The sequence below is a fragment of the Podarcis liolepis genome (genome assembly GCF_965112155.1).
Source record: "Podarcis liolepis genome assembly, chromosome: 2".
Lineage (NCBI taxonomy): Eukaryota > Metazoa > Chordata > Lepidosauria > Squamata > Lacertidae > Podarcis > Podarcis liolepis.
Genome location: NC_139555.1, coordinates 85818138 through 85838804, shown reverse-complemented (window position 1 = coordinate 85838804; position 20667 = coordinate 85818138). Strand labels below are relative to the sequence as shown.

Here is a 20667-nt window from a genome sequence, read left to right as displayed (position 1 = left end):
GTCAGCGACACTTGATAAGCTCGGAAATTGGTCCTGTCCTACATAAGCGATCTTATCAGAATTGCATGCTGCAAATAGAGCAGGGGGGTGGTGGCTGCAGCAGCAGCAGCAGCAGCAGTAGTAGCAGCAGCACAAAACATCTGTCACATAAATGATCTCAGCAGGCTTGGCTTACCATCTACAACTCGGAAAGCAATGAAGCAAAACCCTCTTGCAAACTGACACCCTCTCCACTCCACCCCCTTACTCCGTTGCTCTTCTCCTTTTTGTGCAATCTTTAGCAAAAGCAAATGACCAAAAAATAATTAAGCATTTAAACAAGGGTTTAAATTTGCACAAAAGCAGTGACAACCCCAAAGATAAGAAAAAGTTCTAATGACAGCCCTATGCTTGGCTCTGGATTATTATTATTATTATTATTATTATTATTATTATTATTATTACATGAGTCAACATGGAGTGGGCGATCCCTCTTGTAATTTCATTTTACCAACTAAACATATATGGTTTCTCTGAAATTAAAATTACAGCTGGGAAAGCCTTGTATGTCCTCTGTTTAATTAGTTCTTTGAACTTATATACCTGATTATGCACTGCAGTTTCAAAGTTCTGCCAGATCTAGCCTATGGGGCAATGCTCCCATTTCCTTTTCCAAGAGGACTGTTCCGCACTCTAAAGTCATCCCAATTTATCCAGATGTAATAATAAAAAATTGTAAATAATGGGAATGCTACTCATCAGGATTACAGGGATTCTTGCATGGAGTAAGCACACCAAACTCTAATAAAGAGGAAAGATGGATCTTCTTAAAATGGGTGCACTGTTCTCCAGAGTCTCCCATTTGCCAGTGTTTGGAAGGTTTGTGGTTCATTTGTTTTGTTTTCACCTTATCCTTGTACCAGTAATTTAAAGTCCCTGTCTCCTGGCTGCTGTGTGCCCCCTCTCTCACTCTCTTCCCCCTCGATCATTAAGGAGGTAATGACAGGCAGAGTGTGATCACAACAAAGCAACTGCCAAGAGCTTGAAACACAGATGGGCCAAAAAACCTCCAGCACATTCCAGAGAGGATAGAAGCAGAACTCTCAGATTCAGATGCTTAGATTTCAGGCTACCCTTGCACACGGAATCTGAAAATCCACAAAGGATACACGTTCTGGTACAAATTAAGATGGGGAAACAATACTTTTCCAAGGTAACCACTTGCTACTGACCAGCATTAATATATAGCAAAAACGTGAAATGGACCTACGAAATTGCCCATCACTCTGTTGCTATTCTCCCCCTCCACATCGCCAGCATGCACACACAACCAGAATCCACACGCCATGAAATTAACTGTGACTTACTTTTGTCACTTTTGCTTTCTTAAACTCATAAGGGGCTTTACACACAATCATTTTTACACAGATTGTGTACGCCTTGAACCTAACGGTGTCGCTTTTCAATTCACACAGTCCAACTAGGCATAACGGCAGGACTCTACATTTATGCCTCCCAAATCTGTCACACCCAGGTAACTCACATTCTGTGCTCAAAAAAAAATTAGGCAACTTAATCAAAGACATGAACATACCCCCCCCCCGAAGCCAATATTTGCTGCAACATGCATTAGTCTAAAAACAACAGCTGAGTTGGGGCAGGTTTTTTTGGAATGGTAAATGGTGATATATTAGCAGGTGATGCTTGGATAGATGAAAGTCAACTGGGATACATGAGTAGGAAAGCCTAACTGGAAACTAAGGGCAGTGGTGATAGCAGACTACAATCACTAGGACTCATTCGCAGATACTGTACTGGTTTTTACATTTCAAGTGGAATCCCTTTAATTACAAGGGCAGAATTTTCCTTTTTTTCCAAAGCAAAAATGAAGGGTATTATGAATTGACTTCACATATTTGATGTACATTCCACCAGAAATTATGAGTGGAGGACAGATTAAAGTGTAGCAAAACAGAAGGTTTTCCCCACCATGCCTAAGAGCATTTTAAAGAGCGTGGTGGTTTTTTAAACGCCACAGATTAACATTGGTTAGTGAGAAGGCTCCTATAAACACAGGATGAATTAATGGAAGTCCACCTTGACTAACTGAACAAAATCGTAGATAAAGCCTATTCGACTCCATTAATCCCTACTGAATGAGCAAGACAAAGGCCACAAACACCAGAAGCAACAGAGCAATGGAAATGTGTCCCAAAAGGTTTAATGAGAACTTTAATCTATAAGAACTGAATGAAGAGGCAATCCATATTTATTTCAGATACGTTGGTTTTGTAAATGGTCTGCTATTTTCAATGTGAAATCCTCACAACGGAGGCCCTTCCTCTTTACTCAAAGCAACACCTTCCCTGTGCTGGAGAGCTAAAAGCATTCAACAGCTTTTTAAACTGGAGGACCACTGCGAGAAGACCTGATGGCAGGCCCACAACTGGGGTAAGACTAGATCACAGAAGCACAGGACTGTGCTCAGCTACAGTGAGCAACCTGTGCACTTGCACTGACAGGCGCTTGATTCTCTGTAATTAATAACTGCATCATGTTCTGGAGCTGATTACTTCTCCCAAATATGTTACGAATCCTGCGTCAACATTAATTACTCTGTGAGGTCAGCAGTGAGGGGAAGTTAAGGCCACCCCTCACTTCTCCAATCAAAAACATCCTTGTTATACAGGAAAGCGTAAAGCCAATTTTTGCACAATTGCTTGTACTAAATTAAGTGGACATTGTAAGGGCTGGCGAAGGGAGGGGGAGTCGGTATGGGGGGAAGGAAAGGGAGAGGCCACACTGGGGGAAATGGAGCCAGGGAATCTGATGATGTCAGACAAGTCTCTTGGAAATGTGCGGCTGGTCATGCATCAAACAAGCCCAATTGAATAAACCAAGTGCTGCAGAAAATGACAGTAGCAGTGATATTAATATAAATATTGATATTAATGTCAGTGAGCATGGTAGCCACGCAGCAGTGACCCAAAAATCATTCTGACCAGCATGTGGAAATGTATGCCTAGCCAGCATGTTGGCCCTTTATTAAGGACTTGAGAAATCAGATCAAAGCCTATCTACTCCAGCATCCTGATTCTCCCCCAGTGCCCAGCCAGATGCCTGTGGGAGGCCCACAAGCAGCATATAATGGCAATAGTCCTCTCCCACTATTATTCGGCAGCAACTGGCATTCAGATGCATACTGCTTCTGATCTTGGAGGCAGCATAGAGCAACCACAACCAGCAGCCATCAACTGCCTTACCTCCTTGCCCCACAAATCTGCCTAGTACCCCCTTAATGTGATCTAAGTCGGTGGCCATCCAATCTTCTGATAGTATTTATTCACATCACTTATGCTATCTTGAATCTCCCACTACCCAGCTGCTCAATATGGCCACAGGTTTCAGCATTATGCGATACTAGACCTTCATTGACCTTGAACGTTACAGAGATGGCAGCACCATTGTACATTTTCCTTCTACAGAGATACCCCCTCAGAACTACAGCCATCTATCTCAGTTATAGTGGTAGCCCCCTCTGGTCCACGTGTGTGTTCTTAAATCACATCAAAGGGGAAGTACACAGCCACATGCAATCAATCAATATGTGAAGATCCAACCAAGTGTGCAGAGCATTGAAGATAAACACAAACTGTGCCTCTCAGAAAAAGTTCTCCATAGAGTAAGAGAGTATTTGGTTAGAGATGTACCACACACACACACACACACACACACACACACACACGCACACACATTTTGTCTGCAAAGAAAGGATGGACCTGTCAGTGAGGGCCTCAAGACAGGGCAAAACAAACACCAGAGGCAACTGACCGGGTCATTGGCTCTCAAGAAGCTGAAGTTATTTCTGAGATACTTTGCACACACACAAAAATTTACCCACATGCAAAGCACAGGATCATTCTGAGACCGCATAGGTAATAAAGACCAGCACAGTGAGCTTGCAAAGGAGATCCGAAGCAGCAGTGCAGTTCATGTCACAGAAGCAGAAGCACTGAAATGAAAATGGCACAAAGCAGCAACGCCCCGCTGTGCAGTACAGAACAGCCCAGTGCTGTACAGATATTTCCAAACAATTTGCCCAGTCTATTTTTCAGCGTGCCAAATGACAGCGATGCCATCAATTCAATCAAGAGACCCTGATAGATTTTGCTGTCAGGAAAATGTCTCTGCTCTTATTTGCTTTTATTCGGTTTCATTCTGCTCCTACTCATTGAAAAATCCTATCTACTCGGATCTGCCTCTAGCAACAACTTTGCTGCCTATCTTCAATGCTTAGCCATATTACATACGGCTCACTCTGCTCTTGCCCCATTTAACCTATCCATAACAACCTAAAGAACAACAGCAACACCGTCTTTCTCTTACTTGCTGTCAAGCAACATCTTTCTGCAACTGCAACGCTCAACTGCAATGCACAATACTTCAGTTATTCTCAGGGCAACTAAAGGAAAAATGAGCAGAACTGATGTCTCCTGGCTCTGGAATTTAGTGATAGAGGACCATCAGCAATAGTAGGAATGAAGCAGTGTAGCTGGTTCAGTTATGGTTGCTGGAGATGAATGCTCTAATCTTGCTGCAGCCATTCGCTTGCTAGGTGGCCTTGGTCAGGCTTAATTCCCGTTTTGTAAAACTGGGATGACAGTGACTTACTTTGTAAGGTTGCTGTGAGAATGAATGAAATGAGAATTTCAAACTTGTTCTTTTGTTCAGCGTGCTATAAGAAATGGCAACAACTGGGGAAAGCTCAATAGAATTTTATTTTTATTCCTGGATCTCCCAGTCAGTCTGACTCCCTAATGTGCATCACACCCATGAATCAATGTTTCCCCATTATTCTCGTTAAACCTAGCTCCTAGCAGTTTGAAAAAACCCCCCACTCTGAAAAAAGGGTCCTATGAGCCAGCATTTGGGGAACTATCTCAGATAAGTCTCCCTCACATTTTTAGTGGTTGTTCACTTTTTAGTCAAATAAAAATACACCATGAACAGTTAACGATGGACACAACATCACAGTTATCCTGCCGAAAAACTCTCTAAGACACACTTGAGGTCAAAACAAACAACCCCCTAAGCTTATATAAGCAGCAGAATCTTCAATGTGCCCTCTCTAAAGAGAATCAAATCCTGTGGGTGGTGGGAAGTGGTGAAGCTGTCTTGCTTTAAGGTCATCAGTCTAGCCTGAGCCACCAATAAACCCAGACCCCAGGCACTTCATTTCCTTGTGAAAGCAGGAGAGAAGACTGAGAGAAACTGCAGCAGCAGGAATCCCTCCTCCCCACAGGAATAAACTCACAAAGCTCAGGAAGGCAAATGTAAGCCAAGCTCAAATGTTATCCAAGCAGACACACATACACACATTACCACACCTCCATTTCCTTCAGCACAGGGTGGTCTTCTATTCCCGGAAAGAGGACCCTCATGGCATAGGTGCGATAATCCAAGAAGGGGATGCCGGCTCCGTCCAAGTCATTGGTCAGCTCATGGATGTCTGTCTGCAGCTCGGCAAAAGCTGGGAAAGAAAGATCAGATTAAACAAGAAGCCTATATGCATCAGCTCCCAACTGGCCAGGGAATAGCCTGCAGGCCTAATCTTGGCCAATATAGTCTAGTGTCAAAAGGCCATGGCTAGTTAAAACAATATCCCCAACTTTATTTAAGGAAAAGAAAATTAAACAAACATTACATCAGAAGCTTCTTGCCCCACTAAAGAGACAGAAGAAAAAATGCAGCACAAAGATACAATGGCTTCCTCCAAAGTTATGAAGCGACAGCAGAGAAGATAACCAAGACCCAATTTACAGAGAAGAAACCAGAAGGGATCGCCCGTGTGCCCTCTAGTCCAGTTCCATGATACTGAAGCATAGGTGGCAGGCAGGTACAAGGCCTGAAGGCTGGTGTTTTGGCATAAGACTGCCTTTGTGGCTGCACACATAAAAAGAGATGGAGAATGGCAAAACACCGGCAGATTTTTTATTTTTTTAAAAAGGAAGACTTGGGCTAGAGGAAACAGTTCTATGTCACAGAAATGTCCTCACTGTGTTCTGATTTCACATCTCACAAGTCCTATAGCAGTTGGCTTTGCTGGGAGGAGCATGCCAGAGGAGAAATGGCATCCTGCGCCCTTAATGGCACCTACAAGAGGAAGCAGGTTGTTTGTGCATAGGTTCCAGTGCTGTACAAGTGAGAGTTTATAGGGGGGGATGTGGGAGGGGGGGAGAGAGAAATCAAATTAATGGCACTTTAAAAAGGAAGCTAGAAGCGGCAGAGGGCTGTAGGCTGATCAGTTTGATGAGAAAAAACAAACTGTCAGCTTGAAAGGCACACTATCTTATCTGTAACTAGTGGGACTAGAAAAGAGAAAAGGCAGAGAAGATATTGCAGCTTTTAATTAAAAGCAGATCCTTTTATCTGCCAGCTGTGGAAGACAAGGCGAAATCTCCTCCACATGCTCCCCCCTCCCTCTACAATCCTCTCTGTCACTATTTCTATCTACAGGGCTATTCCCCCCCCCCTTTCCTCTTTTTTTATTATCTCATTTTAGGTGCCTGCTTCTGTCGCAGCCTCTGGGCCAACTTGGAGTTGGCAGGGTCACAGCCCCAGGCACTGGCTTGTGGCGATAATGGGCAATTAGGTTTTATCAGCAGGATCAGAAGCAGCATTCTGTCCAATTTCTCAGCATCTGTCTGTCACGTAATGAGAGACCCACAGCCTTTTGCAGGCAGGCGTCTCTCTCCCTTTAAAACTTTTCCTCTTGAAACCTCGCTAACTTCCTTCAAACTGCGCCAAATAAAAATCTACCACCTCCAATAAAACTGCTTCACTTGACCCCTCTGTCTCTCCCCAAAAGGACAACCCATGAATAAGGAACCAGTTTTGCAGAAGCACCAGAGATGGAGGCACAGCCTTAGCGTCAGAGTGAGCCATGGACACGCTAAGCGGAGCATAAAACCTATTGTGCTTCAATCAAACCACAGCCAACTTGCTCAGATAGGGTTCCTTCCCATACGCAAATATACTGTTTAGATGGGGGAGCGGCAAAAAGGTTGGCCAGTACTGGCCAAATCTGACCTTCACTCCAAAGGACAATGGCATCCAAGCACACTAATCTGCGATATTACGACGACAACCCAGAGGAGGGCATTAATGATGGTAAAATCAATAGTGGTCAGATTCTAGTTCTATTATTGTTATTACCTACATTCTGTCCTGCTGTTCCTCCAAGGAGTTTGGGGTGATAAACAAAGTTTTCCCCACACCCCTTTTACAATCTTGTAAGTTCACCAGAGAGGTAATAACTGACCCAAAGTCACTTGGTGAGTTATATGGCTAAGCAAGATCTCTTGCTTAGCCATGTAACGTGTGCCCTCCTGATCCTAATTTAGCACATCCATACACCACACTGGCTAAAGAAATCTATGTGCCAGGTTTTCATATTTTGGGCAGGGAAGGCAGCACGAACAAAGCACTGGTAAGTGGGCAATTTTCTCCAACATCTTGCAAACATAGCAAGGATTTTTGTGATTGTTGGTTAATGATACCACTTCGTAGGTAATTAGGATACTTTATGAGCAGGGCAGGTCCCGTCTCATTAAAGCTTAGAGATGAAACTAATTGCTTAGTACGCATTCTCAGGCAAGGTTCAACCAAGTGGGAGGCTGCTGACAGGAAGGGAACTTCTACAACAGTGCTCCACATAAGGGTGAAGTCAACCCAAGTCGCAATCATATGGAGCTGCCCAATTGTATGTTGGTTGTTATTTCACAGTTAATTCCTCCAAAAAGCTTAGAGAGGCTTACGTGGTTCCCAGGTGGCCTCCTATCCAGGCATCTGATAGAGCCAACCTCTGCAGCTTCAAGCAACAGGAAATGGACCATGTGCCTTCAAAGCCATTTTCTGAAAGTCTCCAACAGAGGCTTACTATTGTACAGAATGTTCAGCATGGAGGTTTCAATCTATGCATTGCTTTATTGCCAGTGCCAGCTGGGACTATATGGTGCTGGCAAGGAGATGCTCCATCCAACTGGATTGTTCCACATAGTAACAGCTTGCAAATATAACATTGCCATAAGGGAGTGGGTTTTGGTGAGCCTCCCAATCACCTAGATTACAGAAACGAATTGGATGGGATCCCACTAGCGGAGGAATATAATGGGACAGTCAAACTACCTGTGAAACCAGTGGGTCTCTTTCTTCAAACTCAGATATGCCAATCATACATTATGTGGCAGGAGAGGGTTGTTTTGTTTTGTTTCAGAGCAAAAGGAGTACACCAATGGGGGGTATTGGCACCCACTTCCACCTCTCTCCCACAGTCTGCCTCCCACCCAGCTGCTTTTCTCCTTTGCCAAGTTCAGATACTGGAAGTGAGCTCAGTTGGAAGAAAAACCCATGTGGGGAGAGGCTAGGGGGAAGGAAGTAGAGGGTACGGGGAAGGTTCATCTCCACCTGTGGAATTATGAACCAATTTTCCTAATTGCCCGAAATGGTGGCAAAGCTTGTTGCATTTCATGGTAAGATTCTCCCCCCCCCCTTTTTTCCCTTAAACCAGTGTTTCTCCAGCTTGGGTCTCCATCTGTTGTTGGACTACAACTCCCATCATCCCTAGCTAGCCAGACTAGTGATCAGGAATTGTGGGAGCTGTAGTCCAGCAACAGATGGAGACCCAGGTTTGAGAAACACTGCTTTAAATGATGACATTGCTGCTATCGTTGTTTAAAAATGTATATGGAGTAAATGAAGGACTTTAGAAACTGGTGCGGCCCCAAAAATCAGCAAAAATCTCTCTCTCAAGGGGTGGGATTCAATGGGAAGTAACAGATTGATAAGTAGCAGAGCCGTGAAAAAGAAAAGCAAAAAGCCCCGGGCCCATCATTCACACCTTCCTTGCACTCCAAGGCCACGCGGGATTCCAAGTTGTCCATCTGCAGCTGTAGACGTTTGAGGGTGCGGTCAGCATCTCGGGATTTCCGCTTGTATGCAATGAGGACGATGATGATGATGAGTAAGAGAAGACCCCCGCCCCCACCAATTCCAATAATGGCTGGCAGGGTCAACAAGTTGTCTGAATATATCTGCAGCATCCCCGGAGAGAATTCAAAGCCCCCAGCCTTGATCTGAGAGAAAGAGAGAATATATATATTAGCATTTGAGCTCACACCTTCCTGCCAAAAAGGACTTTTATATTCCCATCCACTTGCTAGAGATGGGGAATTGCTTTCCAACATCAATAATAATGAAATAAGCGACTTGGGTAGTTTCTGAAATTGGGTATTTTGGGATTCCTCCTTTTTGGGAGTGTGATGAAGGTGAAAGAACTGAGCAGTGGGTTATTGACATAGTAATTATTAAGGGAATGGCAAAGATCCCAAGGCACTGTTGGCTGTTGGGCGTAACAGGATGAAAAATGTCAGGGGAGGACATTCTTATTTTCTGTCCTTCTTATTTTCTGAATTTATATCCCTTCCATCCTCCCAAAGGTGCCCATTGACCACGCCGTGAAAAGCTGCCAAGGAAGCAGTTCCCTCAAGCTGCAAGATCCAATTCCTACACAGGGGCTCAGAGGGCACATGGCCTGTGCAAGCTCTCAACAGCGTTACAGCAAATGGCAATTCAAACTGCTTTTCAATAAATTAATTTTAAAACACGCACCATTCAGAACCAAGGCAAACAGTATGCCTCTCATATTCAGGTATCAGAACGCAAGTATAAAATGTCAAATGAGAAGAGATTCTTAGACGTGGTTCTCTGCCAGTATATACAGAGAATCCAGCATAGATGAGGTCTTCCAGGAACGGGCAGGAAGGGGAATGTTTTGCCCATTGCCTGCTACCCCTGAAAACGGTTTAATAGCAAGCTGCTTGCGCTGAGAATGTTACCAAGGCATTAAGTATTTCAAGCTGGTGCCCACTGCTACCACCTTGTAATCATGAGGTAAGTGAATAGCTGCCAACTTCTGAGCTGCAGAAATTTTAATATTAATAAGAAAGAGACAATTGCCACATTGGGTAGTTCACCGATTGTTGAACAAGCAACAGGGCGGGGGGGGGGGGCTCTGCCACTCAGTACACTCATGGTAATGGTTACTCCTGCCTAGCTACCCACATCCCAACCATCTTCTAGGTAGCACTGACTGCAGCCATGAGGGAAGCAAATGCCTAAGTGGAGAAGGACAATGGCCAAGCAGTGCAGGGTTAAGTCTCACATTGCCTGTTCAAAGCATTGCAAAGGGATTTGATGGGATGCAGGAACAGGCTGGTATGTTGCTGAGCAGGCAGCAAGTTTGATGTCTCATTCACAAAGCGTTGTAATAACAGATGGGATGCAAAGTGCATTCCCTGATGGATGAGGTGCCTGGAGTAAGAAACATTTTGGGTCCCTTTCAAACACCCAAGGCCACACTGAGCCCCCGAGTGAGTCAGAATTGCTGTGCCGCAGTCTAATGTGCAACTAATCCTGATTAACCCATTCATGAGTCCATTTTGTCCTGCTTCTGCTTTAATCTGTCTTTTTTAAAAAATGAAAAGTCAAATGTGCATTTTATATTGAAGTACATATTTAAACATATATTCTATCTCAAGGTATGCATTTATAAATGCATTTTACTCCAACATACATATTTTTAACTGCACTTCAGTCCATTTCCTGAATCAAGAACTACATCGCAAAATTCAGAGAAGTGTGAAATCCAGAGGACATTTTACGCCCCAGTCGGCACATAAGTCTAGGAGGTCAGTTCACACCAGAAGTCACAGAAGTTGAATTCCTCAAGGTTTGTTTTTTTTAAAAAAAAATTAAATCTCTCCCCTTCTAAAGTCAATGGAAATATATGAGCAAGTAATCATGACAGTTAGTTGGAGGCATCCAAAATACGAGGACGGGGCACCAGGCAGGGAGTGTTATGGAGCTGGGCGATATATCAATATCCAACACCGGTTTGACGTTCACATTGTGATAATAGTTTAATAATATTTGAGCTGGCAATGTATCGCAAATCGCAATGTGTGGAAGGGGTAGGCGATATCTGATTTTCAACATCATGATAACTCACCAGCTAAACACTGCAATTGTTATCAGCAGCTAAACCTCACAATATCACCAGCTAAACATTGCAATCTACTGTACCACAATGTCTGAAATAAGGATGGAACTAAACAGAGGTGGACAGGACAATGCCCTGGCAACTGCTACTACTTAGGGAACTAAAATGGATAAATGACAATATTATCAATCATCACACACTGAGTTTCATCAGCAGGCAAGCCAAAATGCATCCCAACAGGACTTTTGGTTTTGGGCTTGGCTACCAAATGGTGGTATTCAGAACAATCCAAAATACACAATCATGAGCTTACTTTACCTCCACCAAAAGAAAGAGAGAGGCCCAGCTGAAGGGTAAAAATGAAATTTCCAAGAACAGTGGCACACAGGCAAAACATGCCCTTGCATGTTCACTAGCAGTGGTGCTAAGTGTTTAGTGGAAGTAACAGCAGTAAGCACTAAGGAAAAGCTGGCATGTTTGCTAGCTCATTATGATGAACACCATTTGTGAAATGGTGGAGAAGACGGTTCAGTGAAGTCTATTCATGAAAAGGGACCACAGGAGAGCAGAGAAAGAGAGCACTGATCCATGCACTCCAGTTGCAACTTATACCATCCAGACACAAGCTCTATAATGCAACAGAAACCACTGGAATTTGTACATCCCTCTGAACCCTGTGCAACTGGCTCAACTGACACCCAAGAGCAGCATTAAAAGCTTTGCTACAGATGAACTCATGAAGGAATCAGAAATGGGGAACAAAGGGCCCACAGAAAGGTTTTTATATGAATTGGAATAGTTTCTCTCATTCATTCATCTATCTATCTATCTATCTATCTATCTATCTATCATCTAAAAGCCTTCTAGATCTTTGAAGGGACTTCAAACACTAAGATCCAAAAAAATCATCATCCACTCCAAATCCCAAAATCTGGATTTCTTTCCTTTGGTCTGCCAAGATTTCCTACTCTGATGCTGCCTCAAACAGAGAGATTACAAACATGCAAATTAATCACATAAAAATTGCATTAATAGCATGCATAATATAGTCTGGCGTGACCTTGTATTTATGCACAAGCCATGTGCAAAGTGATAAGGAATTGCAGGCAGGTAAGTGTTCAATTCCGGGAGAAAGGATGGAGTGTTCCATCCCTCTTTTGTTCCCAATAGAGAAACCAAATGGGCTGCCAGGGAAGCTGCTGCAGGAGGGACTGGTTCTCCTCTGCCAACCCCCAGCAGGCTAGTAAACCTTCTTTTCAGGCTAACAACCTTTGTGGGTGTATTTACAAGGTTGGTTTGGTGCAAGGAAACTGGATGCATATTGAGCGGCTGCTGACAGAGAACAGATTTACCAAAAGCAGGATCTGGATTTGGGAATAGGTGGGAGAGAGCGAAAAGATTAAAAAGCGGGATGTGTTCCACATTCTTTGCAACCCGGACTGCACGGGGCTCTTCCAGGAGGAAAAATAATGAGCACCGGGTGCATAGTACAAGGCTGCCAAAGCAAGACAGAGAAGAAACAAAGGCCACGCCTGGCTCGCTTTACCGTCACTTTGTGCTGTCCTGTGAGATTGGGTGACTCGCAGAGAAGCTGGGTCTCAGAAACTGTAAGAGCACAGGGAGTGTCGCCAATTAGCACTGTGTAGTTTAGCCGGGAATTTCCAGGTGCTGGAGGAAGCAGGTTACGGCCCTTAAAAAAGAAACAAAAATAACACTGGGTTTACCGGCAGACTCTCAGCCTTCTAACCCACAAGGAGAGACATCTTTTCATTCAGTTCTGTTCTCTAGATCAGGGGGCAAAAGGAGCAATATCTCAAGCCACATTATGCAGCTTAAAAAGTGGTCCAAAAGCAGCCTCAAACTATCCTTAGTTGAACAGAAGTGACCAATGGGTGACAAAATGCTCAATAGGAGAGAGAATATTTGCTAACATTTGCATCACTTTCCCTGCCTTTTCCACTGTAACACAATCAATTTTTCTCCTCTCTACAGTCTTGCAGGAACAAGGTGTGAAGCCTACTGTAGCACACCATTAGTGTAAGGATTTCTTAGCTTAATGAAAAGAAACACCACTCAACGGATCCAAGAATATGTGACAAGTGTGCTCAAGACAATTTTAAGTTGAAGGGAGCAGACCAGCAAGGCTGAAGTCAACTCATAAGTATTATAAGAGAGAAGAATTATAACGAGGATCTCCTGTTTCTCATTCTATGGCTTCATGCCTCTTCCTAGAATATAGTTTTCCTCTCCCTGTAATATTGGAAAAACTACCAGAATTTGGCAGTGCTTCTGCTGCAGAGACTGCCAAGTCTCTCCTTCCAAACAAATGTATAGATTGTGTGGGGGTTTTTTCAGTGCAGCTCATTTAACACCAAACAAAGATAGGTTGTGAAGACCACATTTGTGAGTAGAAAACTAGTTCCTTCTACTCCATCTGATTTCTCTTCCATGCTGTACTGGCAATGAAGGCTAGGAGTCAGCAGAAAGGTGAGAGTGGGGGGCGAGAATCATCCAATTATACCAAGAGTGGGGCAGAAGTAAGGACCCTAGTTATGCTAGGTGGGATAGCTTAGGCACAGCTGCAATAATGGGGCTGGGGGTAGCATTACCTTGAGGATGAGTGGAGAGCTTGGCTTGAGCTCCAGCATTCCAGAGGGGAGAGACTCAAACACAGGGTCTGGGTAATAGACAAAGCTGGTTTTGTTGATGATCAGCAAGGCCTGGACATTATCCATGACAAAACCAATTTCATCTGGGCGATCACCAAACTCTGGAGGACTCCGGACTGGGTTGTCAATGGAGGGAGCATAGCACACCATGGTGGTGTCGTTGTAGACCGTGCAGTTCTAGAAAGGAAGAAGCCGCTAGATTTAACCCACTGCCTTTCGTTGGTTTCATCTGACTCCACACACACACACACACACACACACACACACACACACACACACAAACAGCAAGTTCAAGTATAATTAATTCCCAGAAGGTTGTCAGTACCTTTCCCCTTCATTGAGGTAGCAGCATAATAATACATGGTGAGAAGTGCTGGCTTAGGTAGGAGGTTCAGACTGAAGGCACTTTGACATCCTCCATCTATGCTAGGGATGGGAAACTTGTGGCCACCAGATGCGGCTAGACCACAACTTCCATCATCCCTGGCCATTGGCTATGCTGGTTGGGTCTGATGGGACTTGGAGTCTAACACCACATCTGGACAAAAGAATTAGTGTGGGCAATCATGGCTGCCATGTGACTTCTAATTCCTTTTAAAAATGACTCCCTTAAGTCAAAGATTTACTTACATTCTCACTCTCAGCAGAGCCATACTTGGCTCGGATCCTGGGTTCTTTGATAGTGGCCAGATTGGTGCCTGTCACAGTCAACAGTGTACCACCACTAGAAAGCAAGCAAAAGTTGGGGTTAGACAAAAATGGCAGTGGGGTGGGCACAAGCAGCATGAACCAAACAAGGATGTCACTTCTACTCTGTTATTTTAAAAGCTGCATGGTCTCTCTTACCTTATGCTCAGGCTGGGGGAAACCAAACTACAAGATTAATTTTAGAGAGCAAGTGGTGAAAATGAGAAAGCTTTCTGGATTCCACTCATCTCCAGGGTGCACCCAACCAAGAAGCCCTACTGGCACACTTAGACCTTAAGCCAGTCTAAAAGAATACTAGGACTACCAGCATCTTCTGTGCCAGACTACCACTTCTGCATTCGTGTTCAGAACAGCCAGGACTACAAGAGATGCATCGTACAACAGGAGCTGTTTTCTGTCTATTAGCTGTGCTTCTTTTGGGTCCCTTCCAATTCTACAATTCTATGAAGATGACAATGTAGGCTGTTTTTTAAGGCTAATATTTCCGAGGACCATTTCAAAGGGACATGACATTGGGAGATCCATAATAAGATCTTACAGCTGTTTTGAGAAAAAAGCAGCTACAGAGACCCTTGAAATGGAGTCACGGCACTTGCTTGGAGGTGAGGGCTGACCCTTTATTCACGTGTATTTTTTTTCAAATTGACCCCCCCCAACCAAAAAAAAATTTATTTTTCTCCCTAGGAGAAAACAGTCAATCAGAAGGTAAAATGCTGCAGTGTTACCACTACTTCTAAGCACCATGACACCAATCTAATCCATCACCATCATAGTTCCTTTAACCTTGAAAATAAAGAAGACCCTCCTGACATCACAGATCTTCTTACATCACATCTAACTATGCTTTGCACATAGATGTCATCACTTACCATGTAGAGCACCACATAGATTTTAATCAAAATCACCAAAACAGAGGAAAAATATACAATTAGCAAGTGGTGTCTACTACTTTATGTCATACCAAACACATCTCCTGCACTGGCCTAACCTATTGAACCAGGGCTTACTTTCTTCCCTACATAACTAGATCCTCTTTAAAATAACCATAATACACATTTTCAAACACACATTCAGTGGCATTAGCCGATAGCAAATTCCATTCTGAAAGAGTCATGCTCCTTCCATTTTTCATTTTGGACTTCCACATGGTGCCCAGTTGCAGAGGAAAATTTCCTGGGTCCTGCTTTGACTCTTTTGATCCTGGGCCTTAGATCACTGAAGTATACACTGCAAATAACAGGTAATTGCTGCTATAGCTCTTATGGTTGTTACATTTCATATTTCTACTATGGAAGAAAGTCAGCATCAGAATCAAAGTTCTACTGCTTCAGGAGCTTTACAAAACTCGCCAGCAGACACAGTGCTTATGTGTGGCTCATGGGAAGCACTGCAAGGCAAAGCAGCACCCCCCTCTATTGTTGTCAACTGAGTATAGGCAAAGTGTCATTTGCAGGGATGTGATTTAACTGGCTTAATGTTGGTATCAACCTCTGTTAGAGACTGCTAGCTGCCCAGAGTGGCTGGGGAAATCCAGCTAGACGGGCAGGGTATAAATAATAAAATAATAAAATTATTATTGTTACAGCTAAACCCTGAGAATGAACATGAGAACAGCGTTTTATTCTCTACTGACAGGCCAGCACATAGCGTGCTATGCACGTCACACCACACCACTTGCAGTGGGTTCTGGGAAGTGGGGTTCTGAGGAAATCATCCTGATTTCTGGCAGAGTGACTTAGCAAAACGCAAAGCTTTTCAAAGTACAGCAAAGCTGCTAATAAATGGATGAACAACCATCGATATTCCTAATATGCACATCCTTTTCTTTATTTTTATCCTGCAGATCCATTCCCTTCAGTGCTACCTGTTGATGCTCCATTCGGGGTCTATCTTCTGAATGGTGGGGTCATCAGTATAGAAATATGCCACCTCAGGGCTGCTAAGTATAGCCCGGTTTATATGGATGAGGATGGGAGACTCTCCTGAGCTTTGGCCAGGTGGTGTCCTGCACCGGATTTCAACAGCATTTCTCCTGTAAGACACAGAGAAATAGGGAAACAAAATCAACATCTTTAGCTATAGGAAGGGCCAACAAATATTCTTCCTGCTGCCATGCCATGCCACAATCTCAGCAACAAACTTGCTGGATACTCTCCCTGGGAATCAGTGTCAAGCTTTTTGATCTCTCTACCAACACTACATGGCAGCAAAAATTTGCCCCATTAAACAGATATGCGTGGTGAACCAATGCCTTCTCACCACAAGCACCATGGGACACAAACTGTATGTCTGATTCCCAAAGCTGCTCAGCTGAAGGGCAGACTGCTAATCTACAAAAGGGTAAAATAAGTCTACCTAAAGGTTTAGACATGGCATTTCCTGTAAATTCTAGCAGGAGCTGAGGAGTGCCCAAGGACAGCCGAGCTATTGATTGCATCAATGCAAATCCCATGTCGGCATAGCCCTGAGCTCATATATGAATAAAATATGGAAGAGAACCCAATGGAGCCTGCTCTGAAAGAATCCAGCCTTGCTCCCAGGCCATGGATCAGTCCAACTGTTCACATCTGACACAAAGGAATAAAGGAGTGAAGTGCCACCCTCTACATGTAGTACCCCATTTCTCCCTGATTCGGGGAAGTGATGCTAAAATTATCAGTTAACACAAAAAGAAAAAGAAAGCAAAGGCAGCCGGCAGAGCCAGCGCAACTCCGGAGCGTTCCCCATCGTGCGGCTGCTGCAAACAGCAGCGATTAGAGCTGATAACCAGTAATTACTGCACGAAAATATTTAAAGAGCCGCTCCATTATCATCCCTAATCTAAAAATTATCCACTTCATGGCTCAGGGATTTGTGCTTTTTAGAGGGAAAAGAAATTCAACAGTCTTCGGTCTTTTTAACCCCAAAATAAAAAAAATGTGCCTTGAAAAGAATTACACGGGAGTTTTTGCTTGGCTCCTTAAGACTGGTACCTTATTTTAGAAGACATACTCTCTCACACACACATCCTTGCATCCCCTTCGTTCACATTGCTCAGTGTGTTTGGAGCACTACACTCCACAGTGGTTTCCACCCATGAGAGGCTCACCTTGGAAAGGCGCACTGTTGCCCTCCAATGGTTACTGTGATGTCACTTCCTGCATCAAGGTGCTTTCCTTTTATGCTGATCCAGGTGCCCCCAGAGACAGGGCCCCGAGCTGGTGACACTTGCGAGAAAGTGGGAGTCTGTCAAAGGGAAACACAGCAAGTTCACAGAGTTCAGAAGGTGTCCTTGGTGCCCAGGAACAATAAAAGTGAATGCTGCAAGGGAAAATTCCTCTGACCTCAGCCATTTTGTGCACCACAGGGCCACAATACATTCTTTCATTCTACTGGACACCTCTTGATAATAAAAAGTGGGTCAGATAGTCAAGTGCATAGGTGGCCTTGCAAAATTTAGATAAATAAAACTATTATAGGAGGGAAGTGGGATTCAAAGTAAGGAAAGGTGATAGAGAAGACTATATCCTTACCACAAAGGTGAAGCTTTTCGGGGATATAGCTTTGTAGCTGGGGGAGCAGTCCCTGACACAAACTTCCACAGGGGCCTCTTGGATTTTGCTTGGGCTGGCTTCTCCAATCTCACAGACGATCCTAGGGAAGGCACAGTAAGTGATTGTGTAACATGTACGCAATGTCTCAGCAGAGCTGGCCTGCAGTTCTCAGGCCACCTGCTCAGGCCAAGAAGCCAGTTATTTCTGCTCTAATTTATAGTAAGGACAAGCACTTGTCGTCACATTTTCCTGGGCTGTTGCTGTTGCTTTTTAATTAAATGCCATTTCACAATTTCAGGAAGTGATTTCTCAGCACATATCAAATTGACTTTTGAACAATAGGCATATCAAAACTGCAAAATATATAAAATATTACGAGTGCTGTAACACTCAACTCAGCAGGAAATCAATTAAAATTTAACAAAATACAAAGAGAAACAGAAAAGAACCCCTGTTTTCCCTCCTCCCTTACTCCTATTGCAGTTGTGTTAATGCACCGTCCATAAATTAAACAATGCGGGGAAAAATCCTACACATTTCCAGCACACGTATTTGAAATCACTGCTATCTGCATATGAAAGGAAAGGCACCCACATGTTCATAAATTGATTTCTCTTATTAAATCCTCTAGCTTTTTGAACTTGCTCTGTAAATTTATACATGTTTTTAAATTGGAATAGCCTGAGTTGTTAAGACAGTAGAACAAAGAAGGATATACAGAGAGAAAAGGAAGTTATTGCTTCCAGCTGGCTAGCCAGAATTGATCAGCTTTAGATAGTGCAGATCTCCCAACACACATCAAGGACTTTGCTAAGAAGCCAGAAAATAAATTCAGAATATCCAGAGTGGGACTTTTAGCTAATGCTAACTCTGCAAAAGAACCCACCACCACTAAGGATAGAAAGTTAAAATCTTCCAAAATCATAGCTTCAAGAAAGCCTATGAAAGACTGGAAGACTAACTCTTCCGGTCAGTCATGTAGAGCCATTCACCAAATATTTCTTACTAATGAAGTCAGATGAATCATTCTCATAAAATGTTGCAAAATACTGACATTTTGCCAGTATTTTGTGCAACCAAATACAGAAGCTATCTAGAAAGATTCATTAGGTCTTTCTAGCTACTCTTCCATCCATCTTTTTTCTCCAAACAACTCAAGAGAGGTGCTCATTCACTTGTCATCCTATTTATTATCGTAACTTCTCCATATGGGGAGGTTAGGACAAGAGATACAGCAGTTATTCCTATGGTTACCCAGTGAGCTTCATAAGTAAGCAGGGAGCTGAACCCAGTCCCAGTTCAACTCTTATGGACTAGACCACACTGGTCCTTCACATCCCACGACGTGCTGGCAGCGACATTTAGACCACCTGGTCACAGTAGCCACCTGAACTTCCAGGAGTAATGCTGCATCTAAGAACACTCCCAAATAGTGAATCTGATTCTTCAGAGCTAATGCAACCCCACCTCAGACTGGTTGGACTCTCAGTCCTGAATCAGCTTCTCTACTGAACAATTGCACCTCTGTCTTATGTGGACTGAGGCCTTGTTAGTCCCCATCAAGTCCTTCACTGCATCCAGACGACGGTTCAAAATTTCCACCACTTCATCAGATTAGTTGAAAAGGAGAGATAGAGCTAGGTATCATCAGTGTATAGATGAGGCCGTACCCTGACAGCTTCATGTAGACTTTTTTTTAAAAGGAGGGGGTGAAAAAGAGCCACAAGCCAACAACCAGGAGGCTGAGCAACACATCCCCGAAGACTACCTTCTGAACGTCCACAATAAAATGATGTTCCCAGTGCCTATACCAGCCAAGCATCCCAGGAATTCTCCATGGTATCAAATGCTGCAGAAACAACAGGGATAAACTCCCCAACTAGTTTCTGGTACAGATAATCCACCAATGCTGTTTTGGTCCCGAAACTAAGCCTGAAACCAGACTGGATAAGAAACAGATATGACCTCATCAACCCTAAGCAGCATCTTTAGCAAAAGCTTTTCTTTAGCAAAGCTTTGGCTTTTATCTTGGTCCAGCAAACCAGGGGACCAATATACTACTGAGATATTCCCACAGCTCATCCCTTCATTGCCAGCCCTCTTTTGGAGGTTACTCACTGCTCAGCGCTGATGTATTCGCTCTCGATGGGCATGCACGTCACTTTGCCAACCCACACACCCAAGCGTACGTCCTCAAACTTCAAGCCCAGGTTCTCTCCAGTGATGGTTAAGCGAGTACCGCCCTGCCGGGGGCCTGTTTCAGGTGTCAGCTAGGAAGAAACAAACCAGACTGTTATTGGATTCATTAGGCCATTGTCAACAGTTTGCTTACATGCCATAACAACTCAGCAGCTTACCCAACATTTATATATCTAGGGCTTATTTAAATATCTACAGCTCCATGCAGGTTAGAAAATAAACATATAATCAGGTAAACTAAAATGAAGATAGCAAGTGCTTAAAACCCAGACAGGTGTTCTGAATAGGTTGCTGTCTTCCAAGCAGTGATAATAATCCACCTTTCCCACCTCAACCTGTTGACACAACATCCACTTCTCTGCTCCCCACAGTACTGCCACACAAACCGGGTACTGTTTTACACCAACTATTCACCACCTGCATGGTGGTAAGAACTTTGGTATTATTAAGGACAACCAGCGCAATATTTCAGCTTTGCCCTGAAGGACCGAGTCCCAGTCATTCCCTTCCAACCACAGCA

The 20667-nt window shown here is 43.7% G+C and overlaps 1 protein-coding gene across 6 annotated transcripts in view; it reads right to left on the bottom strand.

Annotated features, from left to right (window-relative positions):
• Positions 1–20667, bottom strand: part of PLXNA1 (plexin A1) — a 299945-nt gene that overhangs the window by 51503 nt on the left and 227775 nt on the right. For all 6 annotated transcript variants that reach the window (XM_083489159.1, XM_083489158.1, XM_083489156.1 and 3 more), the window contains exons 13-21: positions 20067–20218; positions 17928–18048; positions 17504–17640; positions 16280–16447; positions 14338–14431; positions 13648–13884; positions 12585–12728; positions 8879–9113; positions 5367–5509 (exon numbers count right to left, since the gene is read on the bottom strand). In XM_083489159.1, coding sequence (XP_083345285.1) covers positions 5367–5509; positions 8879–9113; positions 12585–12728; positions 13648–13884; positions 14338–14431; positions 16280–16447; positions 17504–17640; positions 17928–18048; positions 20067–20218 — 1431 coding nt within the window. The remainder of the gene's footprint in view (positions 1–5366; positions 5510–8878; positions 9114–12584; positions 12729–13647; positions 13885–14337; positions 14432–16279; positions 16448–17503; positions 17641–17927; positions 18049–20066; positions 20219–20667) is intronic.